Raw genomic sequence first — 19,635 nt, 5'->3', positions numbered from 1 at the left:
ACACAATACGTCTGCCCTCTTGAAAATTCAAATCATTCAATATATTCTCAAATTTAACCCATTGTAGATTAAAATTAAAATCATTCAAGGTATTAATTAAATTTTACTTATTGAAAACATGTTGCTCACTTAGTCAGTGTTCTCTTGTAAAAATTCTAAACATTTTTTGAGGGTCTTTTAGCTTGTAACATTCTTATTTGCTTTCAAGTATAGTAACATAATTTTAAACCCGACTTTTTTAATATATTTTCAGGTGAGTGCCGAGGATTAGTGTAATCCTATTCCAGGTGCATGGAGCGGTGATGTATGATCATTTATCAATCTTCTCCACTTGCATGTTCTGTTTCGGGTATTGCTGTAACCGGGAATCTCATATCTACGTTGATAGCCTATTCAAAATAGTTGTCACTGTCAACCGATACCTAGTCGAATCGGAGTGATTGTGTGTGAAACTAAATTAAACTTTATGATCAGTTAGGTGTACGTAGAGCGGTTCATGTGTTGTTTGATGAATTTGCAATTGAACAGTAGATGGCTGAGTTGTGATTAGTTTGGCTTGGACAGAGAAATGCGAACAGCGTTCTGATGGAGAGCATATCCAATAACGAAGGCATTATAACAATACATGGTGGTGGGTTTGGATCGCTCCTGATCAAGCCGTTGTCGTCGAACGTTCGATTTGCAAATTTCTGTCGTGCTCAGCACGCGCCTAATGCAAACGTGTACGCGACACGATAAGGCGCACCAACGTGCATGGGCGTGCGGACGGATTGATTAGGCCCAGCTCGACCCTCTGCTAATGAACGCTGCATGGGGGGGGGCTGACTTGGCAGGGACTACGCCCCTATCCTCTACTCCACACAACCCCTAAAGCCGGAGAGACTACTAGAGTATCGATCAGCCAGTCCAGCTATGGACATATCATCGGACTATACCTACTTTATAGGTACAGTGCAGTGCATACACTTGGATTGTCCTAAGCGGACACTCGCATCATATATGCACACAACATGAATCCTGTGTAAACAATGAAGAGGGTCTCTAGTCGTCCGATGCATTTGCTAACGATTCTGGCTGCCCAAGGCGAGGCACACTACATGTCAACCATCTTCTCTCTCCTCCCATCCTATTACATTATTATTTCCCATTATCATGCCTCCCTTAGTTTGAGAGGGATCTGTAGATGGGAGGCATTATCCACGGAAATGTCGGAGTTCAAGTATGATTGAATTATAGTCTAGAATACGTCAATAGCCTGCAGACATCACAAGGATGATACTCTAATGATACAAAAGTCACGAACTGGTTGAAAGTGAAAATTGTTCTACAACAATCCACGCACAGCACTCTCATGAAACCCAACATTATACAGCTTCATTCGAAATCCCTTCCACATGATTATCAATTACCCCTTTTATTATGTTGTGTTACATAATAGGTATCACATATACATGATTATTATAAAATAATAAATTATTTCACAGAAATTTTTATATTAACTAATACAGTCAACATTTTTTAAAAAATATCATGAGAGAAGAACCTAAGTTCAATTACTAATTGTTTTTGTTCATAATTTTAAACTCGCATTTGAACCAACCTCGAAGTATCTCAAAGGGAAATTTCCTAATGCTTAATTAGGAAAATAAGGTTTCATAATACCAATCAATGTTTTATCTCCATATTTTGTTCTAAAATAGCCGCCAGGATTGAGATTGATAACAGTAAACATGTTTGGAATCGTCATTCATACACATTTTTATGAAAACATGACGTGCATTCGATTATTCAGAAAAATATGTATAATCTTTATTTGTTTATTAAATTCGTTTTCGCTTTCGTGATTTTTATTTGACAATATTTTGTGCGCTGCATTTGGCCAGCACCAGCCAGCATGCTGGTGTCGGATTGTTGAAGTGTTGCTTTGCAGCCAGCAGATCGAGATCGGATCGCTGTACAACCAGCCGGCCGAACCGGCAACCGGTTTATACAAAAAATTGACTTTTTTATTCGAACACGAAGTTGTTAAAAAAAAGAAACTTAGAGCAACAACCGACTATTAGCTATTGTACACCTTTGTTCGTTGGTCCAAAGTCAAACGAAATGATCCAGCACGAAGATCCATTATGTCGGCAAAGCTATACCTTTCCACCATCTTCAACAACCAGGCTTCTATCGCCTTCTTTCAATTTCAGGGAAAAGAAAGTAATGGCCTGCTTGCTGGATGGTCGAGGCCGCAGCTCACATGCCCAGACAACATGCCCATCAACATTTAATTGATTATTAAACATCAAATTATTGTTGTTTGAAATAATTTAAAGCGATCGACTATTGAATACTTTCTCGGCATGAGGTGGAAGGTTCTAAAGAGACTTCAACATAATAATTATTGCAATTGAATTGTTGCATAGTTTGATGCATCCATATGAGTTTTGAATCAATCCCCAATTTGTAAATACAGAATCATTTTCATTGACTCAGTTTATTACAAGAAGTCATTATGTACCAATATTAATATGGTTTCATTTTTGAACCAAGCATTTTGTAAAATAACCTGTTTGAATAAATAATTGAAACTCGACTTTGAATATGGCAACCGACCTCACAGATCGTCGTATTCAGTTGTCCTCACCGTGCGAAACACAGAACCACATGGGTAAAGAAATTAGGTTTCTTGGAATCCCTAAGTTTTTAAGGATTGGAAGTCTTTTAGCTTGAAGCAGGTCCTACTGTTCTCGAAAATTGAGAAGGATGTCAAGGAGTAGTCGTTTTGTGAAACTGGTTGCAGTTTATTCGTCACTCTATGGTTACAGCCCATTGACAAAACCCTAGTCCCTTTGTAAATATTATTTATGCCTGCTGCTTCATGCATTGTCATTCAAAAACTACAATCCAACCGTTGCACAGTTCTTTCAGAATATCCGGGTAGGAAAATTAAAAACTGAATGGTTCAAGTTATCACTCATCACTAACTTTAGAGTGACAAGTCCCACTTTGAAAGGGGTCGATGTCTTCTTTCTTCGTTCAACGTGAGACACGTCTAACATTAATGTATGTATTCTGTATTGTATTCATGTACTCGTAGAATTCTTCATTCTCTTAGCATAAAAGATGTATTGTTAAGTCTTGGAAATGTTCTTGAACTTGAAGTCTCATGCATATTTGGAGCTTGACGATCTTGTCCCATTACTTTGCTTCTTCATTACTTGTCCCCCCTCCATCAGCCTCTACAAACTATGTATACTATAATAATAAAGTAGTTTTTTTCTGATAAGTAATTAGTAGATTTCAGGTTCAATGTTACAGTAATTTATTCATATATATAGAGTTTCAGACAAATCTCATTTGTAAAATTGACTTGAACTCTGAACAACATGTACACTATATTAGTAGTGCCCTGGTAATTTGTGTAGTCTAATGAGTTGAAGTGAGTGTGTGTGATTCATTCATTACTGTTGGCGGCGAACGGCGGTGTGCGCATGCGCATTGGGCGGGGGCGGTGGTAAGGTGGGGGAAGTGGCTTGGCGGGGAGTCCAGTTTGGTGTTGATCGCGAGCGTGGCAAGTCATGCCAGGAGCGAGCAGCTGCCATATACTCTGGCTGCCCTATTGCTCCTGGTCCTGGTTCTATCCCCCGCATGTATTTAGCTGTTGGACTTTCTACCCGACCTTCCTTCGTCTTCACCTTGTGGCTGCAGCTATGGATACCAGGTAACTATCATGCCGGCTGTGTGAAATGTGCGTTCAGTGATACGACAAATAGAAAATACTACTTGTGCTTCTGTCTTTCATCGTCAGTGCTCGTTGTCGAATTAGGAATTACACAATCGCCTGCTTAGCACTGTGCTGCTAGTCAACATATGGCATCACAATGGCTTGATTGCCAAACACCGGTTACGTTGTTCGGTTTCTCTTACGCCCTATTTAGCTGTGCCAAATTTTTGTCAATCGAGTATGCCTTGCTTTTGGTCGAATTGCATGATGAATGGCTCCTCTACTGCAGGAACCTATAGATTGAAGATGATGAATGCAGAAACTTTCTAATCAATAACTCAAGTTTGAATTTTTTAAGGAATATCAAGGACTTTTTTAAGGACTTTCAATTACAAAATACTGAACAAAACAAAGATGTCACCAACTATGAAATTTATTTTACTTTATTGAATCATTTGTAATAATTATTGTATTCATCACAAATGAACAATTTCAAGTGCTAAATATTTCAAAACAGTCCTGTGAAGAATTTCTCTGATAATGTTAATTTCCCCTTTTATACGAGCTCGTTCTCATCAAAAAGTATGTTATTGGTTTGAGGAAAATATTTAGATGATTGACAAAAAAGCTCATGACTTTTTTGATTAATATACTCTTGATGAAATTCACATATCTCATGTGTATATAGTCCACTATCAGAATTTATGTGACAAGAAAACCACAAAATGTGATTAAAATGTCCATATTCATGGTTTGTGTTATAAACTGAATGTAATATGACTAAATGACCAATGAAGAAATGAGTCACTTCACACGCCGACACGCCCCATTAGGCAGTTCATTATTTAAATTATCAATGTGTTTCATATTTCACCCATAATTTCCACTCGTTTAGGAAAGTCTGGTTAACCAATCATTATCAGCAAATTTATCAATAGATAAATTCATACATTTTATCAATAGATATTGATAAACTTGTTATCTGACACACAATCAGCAAGATAGCATAGTTAGATAGTATTGAAAAGTTATCTGCCAATTTTCGAATGACTTCAAATCAGATTTCGATAAACTTATTATCTGACACACATTGAGAATCAGTTTCATGAATCATTATCAGCAAGATAGCATAGTTTGATAGTATTGAAAAATTATCTGCCAATTTTCGAATGACTCTTCAAATCAGATTTCCAACATTTCTTCCAAGTATCGTAGACAAAGTTTTCTTTAGTTTTTTCGTAGCTTCACATTGGTTTCTGTTTCTACACGATTCTCAATTATTATAGTTCGCTTCGAACTGTCGTTCGATAATCATCGAAACAATAGCATATCATTACAGTTGTACGTATTCTTCTGTGCACAACTGTCTCATCTTGAATAATCTTCTGATGAATCATTGTATAGAATTGAATAAATGAACCAGTGTGTAGAGTATGATAACAGCTCTCGTCGTTTCAAAAGACTTGAAAAATATCTAGGGACCATCGTGATGCTAACCAATTCATAATCAAAATCATGATTCAAACTTTATGATGCCAAAAATCCATATTTTCTTGGTTAATCTGGTCATACTTGAATTTTATTAAAAAATATTTTATTGGTTATATTACCTACCGCGAAAATGTCAATTACCAATCACATCTTCATCAGTCCCAACTGATAGGAATAATAGGTATTCTAGCCTCCAAGGTCACATAAGTCTCTTTTAAATTTCTCAAATGCTTTAGGCATTTCGATGAATTAGAAATATAAAACTAAAACAAGGAGCGTTAAAAATAATGAAGAATAATGATAACTATTATTTATTGTATGTTTCTATCTGAATTTCCAAGTCTTTGTCAATTCTTTTGTTGGATCTAGTCTTGAATGATATGGGTTTAAAATCGTGTGTTGTATGGGTTGGAGGTTTGGACCTTGTGAATGTTTGAATCACTAATCCAATTAAACTTTATTTCATTCGCTTCAAGACCTACTCAAAAATTCCTTCGAATTGGAGTATCGTACTAAGCATTGTGTAATGCAGTAACATTCAGTTGCACATAATGGTTCCATTGTTCCCTATCGGGTTATTGTGTTCGATAGATTGGTAGTTTGCTTTCTCTTTCGGTAATGAGACAAATATTATAGCATTGAGAACAGTGCAATAAACAATAATAGTAGCAATTACGCCCACATAGTAATATGTGTATTCTGAATTTGTTCTTCCATTTGCCAAACAATCCATAAACAATTTAATTGGTTTCAAGAAGACTTACTGGAATGAATTACATAATTAGTATAGTATAGTAAATCATTATTGGTATGGTATATTCAACCCTTATGCACAAAATTGAATGTGAACGTTTGTAGAGCAGGTGAAAATGTATAGAAAATTCAGCTGAAATTACTGAAAGAAGTTCATGATCTTATAGATGTTATAAGATGTTCATGATGAAATATATTATTTCAAAAAAATATAAATATTCCTGCAAATGATAACAATATTATGAAAACAAATTGTAATTAACAGTAGTTAGTACTGCCTCAATGGTTTGACAATCAGCTGCAATAACCTCCAAACCGAGCCCAGCAATTATTACAAAGAAAAATGTAACAAATCGCAAAAATAATCAGGATTGACCATTCCATTAGAAACAACTTGCTATCAAGATTCTGCTTATCTTTTACTTGAAGTGCCTTGTGTTATTGAAACTTTCTATAAATATAATGTTGGAAGCATGTTGGCGATTTCATCTTCGGGTACTAGCATTCTGATTGAACAAAGTAGAATAGTAGATGTTGATCTTGACTCGTTCATGAACTAGTGAAATGAATCGTGATGACTTGATTAACTGCATGCATGGTTATTGGCAATCAGATGTATTGATTCGGTTTTTGGTCGCGAGGCAGCGCCACTGTCAGAGTTGGAAGTGAAAAACGAAGGAATAGAACTGGTTGCTTCGCTCCAACAACGAGTCGTGTCCTTGAAAATAGCTGCTGCTTTTCCTTGGTCTTCTCTCACGGTTTTAGTAGTTGCTGCCTTGCTTCCATGTTTCAACTTTATTCAGTTCCTACCTACCTTGCCTCTCTAACTATCTGCCTCTCATGTGGAAGTTCACCAACCATCAATGCATTATCTAATAACTACTATTTCTCCTATACGTAGACCACAAACAAGTTGCCACTGATCAATATACAACTGAAAAGTGTTCTTTGTTCTCAACTGAATTAAGATGCCTTGATAAATTTTATTGCTTTGATGATCTTGAGAAAATACGAGCCTTAGTCATTTGAATGAAAGAATACAATATTAATAACACCTCAACAACTATCATATCTGGGTATCATGATTTGACTCCGTTTAATATTTTGTATTCAATCTAATTAAATCGTAGAAAATAAAATTCAATTTGACATTGCCAGTCAGGTGTAACCTATTCTATTCTTTTCTCTACTCCACTGCCCACTAGGAGTTGAAAACAATGAATTAGCAACAAAAACATAAGCTGATAGCGAATTTTTGTAGAGAAATTTCATTGTTCAAAAAAATTGTTGTGGAATACTTGACCTATATTACCCATATTTTATAAAACAAAATTATGATTCAATGGAAAAGATGACATACATCATTCGCAAGCTAGATAAACTTTAAAGTTCAGTTGGTATCGTTCATATTGTACAATCGTAGAGGTTATACTTTATTTTTATGGTAATACTCATGGATAATAGATGTAACTGCCATCATATATACTTATTATTCGTGTAGAGATGGAAGCTTAGATTTGAGTATGCAGAAGCTTGGAGAGATGTCATCTAGCAGCCTGTTTCTCCCTTATTTTATATTGTAATGCAGCCCTCTCAGCCCTGATGTGTGCTGATCTGCTGAGACCTGAGCTATGTGCTTCTCCTCTGCTGCTGATACATGGCAAGCGACGAGTGCTGGAATATCTTAACGCTTGAGTGGTCTGGCAAAACGTGACACTCTGCTGCAAAATGATTGCGCGACTATGAATGCTGTAGTCGCTCTTATCGAAGAAAGGCTGCAAGAAAATGATGGCCCCTTCAACGACATCTCAAAAATCTTGCATTCCCTTTCTCGTCAACTCAGTCTTCGCTTCACAACTCTTTATGATAACTGTTGGCCGTCAAAATCCTTGTTGAATTATTGTCAGTATGGTTCATTTAAGGATAAGATAATACAATAAACTTCATTGTATTTACCTTGGAGACTGTGAGCAATACTGTATTCTAATGAGCAAAATTGAAAGCATAAATACAGTACTGTATTTTTAAGTCTCATTGAACAAGCATTAAATGATTAGTGTTCTCAATGGAATCACATGATCAGATCGGTTCGAAAAGAAACGTTTTAAAAGAAACGTTGAGAGTACCTACATTCTTATTTGAGTGGGTTTGAAAGTTTTATGTTTGTCATTATTTATTGTCAGGGCTATAATTGTTAAGAATTTTCTCAAGTTTATGTTTTTCATAGCCCTGAATATTTTTGAAGAGAAGGTAGTCTGGATTATAAGGAAAATGTTCAAGTAGAAAGGAGTCTTGATTCAATGCCTTAGCTCTATTCAGCAACCATTACAATAAGATCAATGTCTACCGATTTATGTAATACCCTCATTCTTGATCATATGACCCTCATTTCTTTTCTCACGTGCCAGCTCCCTATGCGTAAAACAAAGACAGCGCCAGGGGTGACCGCAATTCACCTGCTGATTTTTGTCACCACTCATTACAGTGTTGATTACAATGGTGGGCCACTAGCCACTTTAGCAGGCGATTTGGATCATGATCGAGCTTTTTGTTCAGATTGAAGAATGTTTTACGAAGCAACGGCTCGGCAAGGAAGCTCAGCCAAGAATTTCTTTGTGCTGGTTTCCCTTCGAAGGCAGAGAGCCCTTCTCAGGCCCTATCTAGCAAGAGATGGAGCAGTGCACGGCCTTTTGTCGAGTGATCGGTTTTATTGTGAAGGGAGTCGTCAGGGGTTGGAAGTTGCGGTGTTGCCGCACTGTGCGAAGGCGAGGGCGGCCACCTTTGTGCGCTCCCCCTCTGTCTTGCGGCGTTGCCGGACTGTGCGGCGCTGCCTCCATTTCCCCGACAGCAGCTGTCAGCCCGCAGCCCAAGCAAATCGCCTTGCATTGCATATGGTCTACCGCCACCACTTCACTTCCGTTTTTTCTCAAATTGCACTCACAGTTAGCTCACAGAAATTCTATTACATTACAAACTTGATAACTTCTACAACACATATCAGTAGGACACTGTATCTACCTACACTGCTCACATTCAGAACAACAGTTCACTAGTTCACTGTATTTTTAGACCGTACTTTACTGTGTACTGTACTGTGGAATACCCTCGTTTGGTATCGTTCCGCACTCCGCCCCACATGTAATGTTTTTTTTTACCATCCTCGCGCTTTCAATTATTGAATGCCAGCGACAGCAGATGTCCGTCCACCAATGCCTCAAACTCTCCACTAAGCTGCTAATAAATTATGCATCAAATAGTCGTCATGCTGGAATTATAAGTGAAATATTTTGATGTCCATTGTACCTTGCTTCCGGGGCATATGCTGAGGTAGTGACAACGACGTGATTGTTAAACAGAATACAGAATATTGAACAATACAAGTGTAGCTCATAAAAAATTTTCACAACTTATTAACATCGTATTGTATACACTTGAAAAAGTTGAGAGAATTCTGCTCATTGTTGTTGAAATGAAAGAATTAACTGCTAGTATTATTTTCTGATTTTCCAAGAGTTTTACGTAGCCAAAACATTTTCCTCTGACTTTCCAAGAAATTTGCTTCAATTGACTCACTACTGTTGAAGTATTAATAAATGTTCAATAAAACAGCATATTGTGTCTGTAGCACTTGAACTACTCTGTTATTCCATGAGTCTTGTAGTACACCTAGAGTCTAAATACAGTACCAATTCTGGGTGAGACTTTTAATGCACAGACGACTATCAGCTCTACATAATTTTATAGACCTTATGTTCGTCTTTGTTGCTTGCTTCTTGAAAGAATCTGTTTCAAATAGTTGATGGTTGCATGGCGATCGATGGTGGGGGGGGGGGAATGAGCAGTGGGGGCAGACGTAAGTCTAGAACAGGAAACGGTGAATTGACAGTAAGCGGAAGTCTCGCTCATTCACTTCTGGCTGGCTGTCTTTGTTTCAGCTGCCGCTGGTATGACTCGCGTTCACGGCACTCGGCTAATCGCCAAAAACGCATCTCAATCAGCTATCATAATGCCTCACAAGCTCGCAAACAAATAAAAGCTCCAAACATGTATTATCTCAGCTCATGTTCGTCCAATCTCCCTGAAACAGTAAATTATCTAATTTAAATTGAATTTGGTTTCGTAAGTTTTATAAGTATTTAAATGTGGCTTAGGTAATGCGTTGACTACCAAATGGAGATATCAGGTCTGATTGTCCACAAAAACAACACTATATCACAATCTGTAATGGCTCAAGATATTATACAAGTTTGTTGTATAGTATTGCATTTCTCTCACTCTTGGGAATTCACTGGAAATTGTATTTGCCTGTTCATTCTTAATCGCGAAACAATCGGCAGATAACCAAAAGACGAAAGACTTTTGATATTCTTGTATTGAATTCGTTTCTTATATGATAAATCCATTATATGAATGTTTTTCTTCTAACTAATCAAATATATTTTCAGTTGTATTCAATAGTAATGGAGAATATCAACTCTCGGTTTAAGATAATGGTTGAAGTTCTGTGTGGAGCGAATTCTGTTTGCAGGATGAGGTTATGTGTCCAGCTTGACACGGCAGTATTTCTTTCACATATGGTACTCCTTCAAGTCCTACGCTAATCGCTTATACCATCATTACTCATTAGTAATCTATGCCCAAGAATAGAATATAGTATATACTATTAATAATATATACTATATAATACTATACTATCCTTGCTCTATGCCTGTATCTTTAAATGATCAATGTACTTCTTCTGTTAGATATAGAACTAAGGATTTTCCATTATTTTGATTATTTTCTGGTGATTGTCCGTAACTTGAAGATAGGTTATTGCGAAGACAATATTATCAGCCATAATTATATTTCTCTGCGGTATTTGGGTTCGAGTACCTATCAATTTAGCTTTTGTCTGTAACTTCCTGTAAATTTTGTAGTTGGTAAGCAGGGCAGTGTCACTTGATCGTCTCCGGAATTGTGATCGATACCACCAACCAAGCTGCAAGCTGGTCGTCGGTCTATTTGTCCATGCCATGTACGTCGTATCGGATGTTGGCAGCACAGCACAAAGGTACCACTCACTCCATTGTTCTGGCGTCAGTGCTTCCATCCATATCCATCCAAACCATCCATCCATATTCATGCAAGCAGCTCTCTAATTTCAAGGCCGGGCTCGCTCATTCTTCCACCATTGTTGAGCTTCCTCGGACTGGCCCCGCTTGCTTTCTTTTCCACACTGTCCATCTTTGAAAACTTTTCAAAGTACAGACAGACTGTGGTATGTACACGATTTAAATATAGATAAATTATGACTGAAAATGAACTGAAATTCCCAGTCTTCTCAGAGATAAAATATGGTTTGTAGTATAGAATATGCGTACTATAAGATAATAAGCATATTAAACTACTCATACAATTACAAAAAATAATATATTGCACTCAAACTTGTTTATTAGTTTTTCTGAAGAAGATTTTGTAGGCTGAATAAGATTTTACTTGGCTCATTTTACATTAATTTCCTCTAAGTTAATGATTTCTTCCCTCTTTGAAATACAGAGAGAATTTATTTCTATTACTGGTCGATTTCTGTACTTTATGCTGTGAATATGTTAATAAAAAAATAAATAATTTATTAATGAATATTAAGTGCATAGTAATGAGGATGTTTCTTTCCATTTTTAGTGAGCATTGAAGATTTCTCTTTGGAGAGTTTTGTGCTGTGTACTTTCGTAACTTATTGTTGATCGTTGTGGGTGAGGGGGAAGGGGGAGCATCCCACTGCTTTTGGGCGCGAGCAGTAAATTAGGACCTAAACAGAATCAGTATTGAAGACCGAGCTGTGAAAGTAGGTGAAATTTTAGTTTTTATTTACTGGCTGCCCTCTGAGAGAAAGTGGCGTGCGGAAGACAATGAGATAACCAAATTTCTTCTCCCATCTGTTGTCGACCAGTCGTCCGAAATCTTTATCGCCTTGACGTTTCCTTTGTCATAATATCAGCCACATTATTTCCCTTGTTACTTGCTCTTTGTTCCTCGTAACACGGAAATACAACACCATGCTGGCTGTCCAAAGAACCGTTCAGCTTTCAGTTGAAGCTCTTGAAATGGCTTGTCAATAATTATTAGTACTATAGATGGCTGGTTTCCATTATCGAGACCTAGAGACTTTGTTTTGTTATACTGCCTAATTCTATTCTACTTCTCACTCTAGTCACACTACTCACATTAATTAACTTTGTCCTTCTATTCCAATATATTTTAATGCTCTTTGTAGTTCTATGGAAGAAATACTTTCAAAAACTGGATATTTACAGCTACAAACAACCATCAAGCCATCCAAGTGGTTACTAAAATCCAAGAGTCATGAAGCAATAGAATTCATACATTTATGAATCTATTAAGGTTGATTGAGGGTTAAAGATGATAAGCTGTACTTGATAATTTCTAACCCACCATTTGGAGTTTGTTAATAAATGGGAAGTATGAAAACATTCAAGAACGTTTCCCAAACACGACAGGGAATTCTTTAGTGTTTCCTCACTTCGTGACAAGACCAAAATATCCTCACTTGAAACCCTCAATTCACCAAGGTCAAGCTCAAAACAACCCGACGTTTCAAATATCCCCCCCCCATCCACTACGTTCCCAAAACAATGCAATTAAATGACTGGTATAATGAGGTTTGGCCTGTCAGAACCAGAAAACAATACAGTATCCTCGACTTTAATCACTGCACTCACGTGAGTCATGGAACACGCTGCAGTGTTGTTTGTCATTGTTATTTTTATATCTACCTCTCTTTCCCACCTTCCCCTGGAAAACAAAAACCGGATAATAGAAACACGTGAATATGCTGCAGTGGCAAGGATTTGTAGTCGATGCATCGTAGTTGTACAAACCTTGTATAGAAACAGTTTAAAAAAAATATGTTCGTTAATATACAAGCTATATTGCATTATTGTTTGCTTCTCGTAAATATTCTCCACCCAGTTTTCATTTCGTCAGAGGAATAGATATGATTTTGTCAAACAAATATGTTAAAGATGTATGTTAAAGGATGTCCTACTTGAAAAAAAAATTGATGTATAGTATTGTATCGATTGGCAGTTAGTATAGATTCTATTCAAAATGAATTATAAATTGATGATGACATATGAGCAGCTAAGTGTGCTCCCTGGTGGAGTTGAATTATTTTCAAATTGAGTCAATCAGCTCCTGTGTTAACAGGTTTTTTATCATAATGAATGAGGACCTACCAAACAGGTTAGTATTGAAGTCATACGAGTAAAACCTGCTGACAACAAGAAGTGACTACCCGGTATTGAAGCTACCAATTTTGGAGGCTTATACTGTTCAGTAGAAATGTGTTTGAATTGAGAAACGTTTTCTAAAGATTGGATAGATTTTTCTGCTGTCTGAAATAATTATATATTTGTCTAAAATATGTGAATTGTTGGTTCAATACTTCGTCAATTTCACTCAGCTTCTATAGCCACTCCCAATTCTTTAGCTTATGAAAACAATGCTCTGATAGGAAGCCTCACGTTTCCTTTGAATTCTTGATCCTTCACACAATGATTTTGGGATTTGGTATTTCTTTTGAATAAGTCAAGTTGAAATTCCAATAAAATGTTTAAAATATATTTTGAAACTCTACTTTTATTTTATCCTGTATGATCTGAATGTAAGTATATTTCCAAAACATTCTCACCCGTCTAAGTAATGTTATATTTATCCATTGATAAAATTGAAACACTCTTTATTTAGCGGATTAAAGAATTAATTGATCATTCATTTGTAAACTCCATTACACACAAATGATCTCTGTCAACCAACTGACCCAATTGATATAGGTACATGAACTGCTGTAACATTGGACGCGTTTTGGAGATAGTAATGTGTTTCTGATTCGAATTTTCAACGTTACCCAGGATTTAAAGTTCATTAGGAGCCCACTTGGGTTGCCTGCAACGGGATAATTGACAATGACCTTGATGGACGCTAATTTTTGCTGCTTCAAAAGACTCTTCCTGATTTGAAAAACTGTGTTGAAGGTCGAAAAATCCATTTGCTGTCAATCAGCTCCTAGCAAGCTCTTTGTTCGGTTGAATTTATGTGTAGACTAACACCAAGTTTTGTCAGTTTCTGCCCTAAAATGAAATATTTAACATCAGAAAATTACCATTCTTATAGAAGGTGAAACAATCTTAGCAAGATATCAAGATTACTAATAGTACGCAATTGTAATGAATGAAAACCCGTTTTAAATTACCGCTTTATTGAAAAATAGCCTTGATCACAAAATGTAAATAGATTGAAATTTTGAAATCATATTGGAATTGATGGCAAATTGTAGGTAGAGAATAAGGTAGTTTAGTGGTCTTCCGGGTTCATCAAACCTTAGAATTATTCAAATCTATTCTTAAGATTCAATCAATTCTCAAGGCTGATGTGTTACAAAGAACGGTTATAAACATGTGATGTTTTGAGATGATTATGATTTCTTACCGTTTGAATATGTTGAGAAGGAATTTATTTTTCTGGCCATCCACTTTTTCCGTTGAAGTTTCAAAAATGTACATGTTGAAAAATTATGTTGGTAATCTACTTGCCCCAATTTTCAATTGATATTGAGTACAGTTATGAATAATTATTCCAAGAAAATGGATTTCCATGATTCATAATTTGTTTACCACAGTTGTTTTGTCTACGCCACATCCTTCTACAAAATTTATGTAACTCTGGGAGGTAGACAGGTTCACAGAAATATAAAACTGATTAATCATCTTTCAAATTACGTGTGAATGTTTCCTTACTAGTGATTGTGAAACTGAATCCTGCTTCTCAGGTTATCATCGCTCATTCTACTCATTGGATGTGGACTGGGTGGTGGCTGCTGGCACCCGATTACCTCTTTATCCATTCACCACTATTTGCAATGACGTCATATCTTCGACTGTGTCAAGTCATCGAATTTATAGCTCAGTCATTGTTTGACCAATAAATTGTCATTAAAACAACAATAATTAAACTTCTCCGTTAGCACTATGGTGATAGCGTGAGAGAATTTGTTCATTGCTTTTCGCACAGACAACTTTGTATATTTTCATACGTTTATCTTATATCAGGGCTTTATTTTAAAGTCAGCTTTTCTTGTCTCTTGAAACTCCAACCAATCTAATCTGTCACTTGCTACAATTCTGCTGTGCTTTATAACATCAATAAAGTGAATCTATATTGTGTTACTACAAAGTTGTCATCACGTGTGTATATATGACTGTTCACACGTCAATTATATATATTTCAGTACCCAATCTCTCATCGCATTATTTACAACTGTTTTAAAATTGATCAATAATTATAGAAATCTATATAACGTATCTAATTCGAAGTATCATACTCTGGGAATATTTCTGTCTAGAGAGCAGATGTCTGTGTGTGAGTGAGGGAAGTAACTGAGTTGTGATTATTTTTACCTCTGAATACACGCATTTCAATGTGTTAAGAGCATTGAAGTTGATTTTGATTCGATATCTCACCAAAAAGTTTCATAATTTCACTACGAGAATGGAATAATTAGTAAGGTTTAGGGTCCCTACTGTATTTTAGAGGTTTTCGTTGATGAGGTTTGTGGTAGAGGGGTGGAGGGGGCACAGTGGTGGTGACAGTCATGATCTCTGATCCTTGGACCCACTGTACCGCTCGAATTTGCGACCTTCCACGGAAATCTGGGCCTGATTTCACAGCCAGGCCTTGACATATTTATTGGAAATGTGATTCTGTCTTTGCATAGCTCCTTTCCCGTGAACTTGATCAATTTTCCTTATAAAATAATAAGAAAGACACCGGTTACACCCCTCCCTCCATCATCACCTCTCTTTCTACTTGTGAATCGCTTGGTCGAATGTTGAATTATGCCAGTCGGTCAAGGACCGGGCTCTGAATAATTCCAGTCAATTGAATCCTGATCGTTGTCTTATCCGTGTGCACAGGCCTACAATATTGTAGCTAGTGATAGGCGTTGCAACGCGAGTCGACGAATTTCGAAAACGTGCTGCCATTATCATCTCAGTCGTATTTCATTATCTACTCCATTCGAATGTGTTTTATCAGTTGGCAGCAGCCACCCCTGTCTCGTCCGGCCTACGCAGTAGGGCTTGTGCTTATCCGCCAATTATTCGGCTCCGATACGTTGGCGAAAACATGAAGTTGAAGAGGTAAAAGTGATTTGTTGTGAACCAGATTGTTGTTATCGTGTTCAAAGTGCTTATCATTCTTACGATAGTCGCGTTCGGTGAGCAATAATAATCGATGAAATGTGTTCTGTGTATTGTAAGTGACAGCATAAAGATATCTCTTCTGTGTTAAACATGAATTATTGGTCTACAAATAGTAGTAAATACTTTATCATGTTCTGACTGTACTGCTGTACACTTATGTATGTACTGTTTACTACAATCCCACACAATAATATTCTAATCAGTAGATTGATTCTTGATGAATACACTTTTGAGGTTCTCATTCTCTTGTTGTGAGGGATATTTTCAGGTATAAGACATTATATTCTCTCTGCTGAAACATTTCTGAAAATTCGAAGATTGTGGTTTTGTAGGTAATATCCATAATTCGAAATCAATTTTCTTATTAATGTTCTGTCCCAGGTTTCCCTATTCATACTTGTCTCATGTTTCAACATTCATAAAAAAGCTATTGATCTCGATGAACTTCAATAATTATTAGTAGTGTCTCTCCTGAACATCAACACGTAATATTATCAGCTGATTTTTTCAGCATTTTCTATTGTCGTTTTGTTACAATTTTGGGGCAGTTGTAGTGAGTGACATTGATCGCCACTCCTGTGTTCCGTTAATTTTAATTGCAGTAGCTTTGACGCATTAACATATTAATTGATGAATAGGAAGTAGGTCTGAGTGAGTGAGTGCGTGAGTAGCTCGCGGGCATCGAGTCGAATATCGCGTCGCTGCTTTTTTGAGGAGGGCTGCGGCTGCCTGCTGCCTGCTTTCTGTTTTAATTTGTTGTTGCCGTTTCTGTTGTTGAGCAATTACAGCGCGCATAAGTAATGGCTGACTACGAACCCCATGCAAATGACAGCCAATGGCGAGGGTTGCTCGCTTTTGTTCTTGTGCTGGGGCTGATTTGAGCGAACGCACGCACAAACGCAATACGCCATTGCTCGACAGTAGCGCCATACTTGGCATCAGGCATCAGCTGCTGTTCCAGTCTATTTGATGCACATGCAGCGCAATTGTACGCAGCTCAGCTCCGTACTCAACGGAATGAATAGCTTTCACAAACTGGCACCATTGTATAAATGAGGAATCATTCATGTTATTTACAAGGAATGCTGACTATTTGAAGCGAGCCTGAATGGCTGCCGCTACCCTGTGTCATTGCTCATCGCCTTTTTCACAGTGGAACGTACGCACTATGGCCTTTTCTCTTCTGCCCTTCAATGCTTTTTTATTTCACTGCTATCACTTTTCGGAGCGATCCTTTGTTACATGTACTAAAACGCCTAGTACAGTATGTTCCTTTGTTATTTAGTTAACCACGTAGTACTGTATGGCATCCTAGTTGCTGAAAATGAACTAGCTAGCTATACACTCTATACACTCTAAACCATTTGGTAGTCGAATACAATCTATAACGAATAGTGAAGACTTGTGTCACAAATGTTAAACTATGTAGACTTGATTACCAATTATTTAATAAACTGTTCAATAATAGTATCTGGTAAACTCAAACGCTTCTGTTGATTCAATTTAGACGTCAGGAAGATTATTAGTTCATCAATATTGATTTGTTTGTATTTATTAATAGATTATTGAAGGAATTCATTTTTGTCTCAAAACAGAAAGTGCAAGACATAATTTCTTATCTGGGAGATAAAAATACACGCATGTTATATCATATGTATATTGTTTTCTCTAGAAACTTCTATAGGAAGTTCATCAACGCATTTTAATTGAATGATTATATCGTGAAAAAGGCATTGAAGTTTATTGTTGATTAAAGCTCCTTAGAAGTTGATGGCAATGGAGACAGTCTGGAACAATCAATCCGTGAGTTTGCTGTTGATTACTGCGTCTGATCTGCGGTTATCGGGGAACCGGTTATGTTCTGTAGGAAATCTTGCGGCTTTGTCACAGCAAATGGCCATACCTGTACACTTTATGTTTCTTGACTGGAATACGCTCTCTGCTTATATGTTTTCGATATTCTTGTTCTTCGGCTTGAGAAATGAGTGTTGAAGATGTAAACTTCTTTGTTCATATCAGACGTCTCTGGTTGTTCCATCGAAACTGATTATAATGTATGGTTATAACGAATAATGTCAACCCTTAATTTCTGACTGAGATGTTATGTGTATCTCAATTTTTTATGACATAAAACCTCCAATACTATTGATCCGAAACGAATTAAAAATAGTTCACCATATTCCTTCAGTTCAATAATTCATTCACTCGAAGATTTTTCCTTATTTTGATCTGTCTTCATGACTGAGTTTTCCATCTTCCCTGTGAGAGCAGCAGATTCATTTTTGATAATTTAGACTTTGGAGGCACAGGTCGAAGGCGTTCCATTTCTTGAAAGGCAAAGTGTCTCAAAGCCATTATCCAACCAAGCGACCGCTCTATTGAAGCTGGCTGTGTAAATATCACACGACGGGGTCTTAGCGCCTGAATTGGACGCATTTCGTCCTCGCTACGTGTACAGTCTTCTTCGGGCTTTGCCCATCCTCGCCTCCTGTACAAACAAAAGAGCTTGAATAGAATATATCTTATTTGTTCAGTCGCATAAAAAATGTAGTGTTCATTATGCGCGTACAAACACTGCGTCTAGTGTTTGACTGAGATAAGGAAGGGTGCAAGCCTCCTCGTAATGGCAAGCCTCTTCAGCATGCAGTCAGTCTGCCAGCCTTTCACCAACAAGTGTAGCTTTTCATAAATTTCAACTCAAAATTTCCAGTTTCAAGCTTATATTTGCTGGCTATTTAGGACTGATTGTCAATCTCCTACTTTTGTTAGTCGAGCAATTATTAAAATATGCAATACATTTCACATGTTCTTCCTCTCGCTTATTTAGAATTTGCTCCAAGTTTATTCGAGATGTCCGAGTGGGGGAAAATGTCGTTACCATTGGATCCTGTTATGAATTTTCCTCTCGGTATCATCAGAATAATTTGGCTTTTAAATTGTAAATTTAAAAATATCTTAAATCTTAAACAGTATTCGTAATGTTATTCTGTCCTCATTATAACAATTTCTTCTTGTTCAGTGTTATCATTTTTAAAAATGATCGTTATCTTCCACACAAACAACAACAGGGAGAAATTTGGATTTGGTTGAAGAAATAAATAATTAGTCGCAACTAGAACAAAATTTTAGGAAAATTTTTTTAAATCTCATTTTCTGTGAATTACAGCAATTTTTAGTCTCAGATTTTCTGTTGCGTGAATCAATGTTGGAGTGGAGAAGTGTTGGCAGACGGTATATTTAGTTGCTGCTGTAATATCCCGGAAAACGTGGCTTGCTCGACTGGCTGAGTCTTTGTCTGCCGGCAGATTGGAGGTTAGGACGCTTTTTTGTTGGACTTTTTGCTGGCTGGACCGAACATCGACTCTCCGGGCGACCTTCGTCGGTTCCCCGGTCCCCCTTCCCCCTTATAGCATACAT

At 37.0% G+C, this 19,635-nt stretch overlaps 1 protein-coding gene across 11 annotated transcripts in view; it reads left to right on the top strand.

The window, feature by feature from the left end:
• The window catches only part of LOC111046027 (protein gustavus), a 150,950-nt gene that overhangs the window by 101,753 nt on the left and 29,562 nt on the right, over positions 1–19,635 (top strand). For 2 of the 11 annotated variants that reach the window (XM_039422926.1, XM_039422921.1), the window contains exon 3: positions 254–304. The exons of 6 other annotated variants lie outside the window; for them this stretch is intronic. In XM_039422926.1, the coding sequence (XP_039278860.1) occupies positions 303–304 (2 nt within the window). In that variant the 5' untranslated portion in view covers positions 254–302. Of the gene's footprint in view, positions 1–253; positions 305–3,511; positions 3,710–19,635 lie in introns of those variants that run through there. 3 more of the 11 variants (XM_039422915.1, XM_039422897.1, XM_039422909.1) reach the window with 3 other exon arrangements.

This window comes from Nilaparvata lugens, chromosome 1 (genome assembly GCF_014356525.2).
Source record: "Nilaparvata lugens isolate BPH chromosome 1, ASM1435652v1, whole genome shotgun sequence".
NCBI classification, from domain to species: Eukaryota; Metazoa; Arthropoda; class Insecta; order Hemiptera; family Delphacidae; genus Nilaparvata; species Nilaparvata lugens.
Note: the sequence above shows the minus strand (reverse complement) of the source record. Positions and strands in the feature narration are given on the sequence as shown.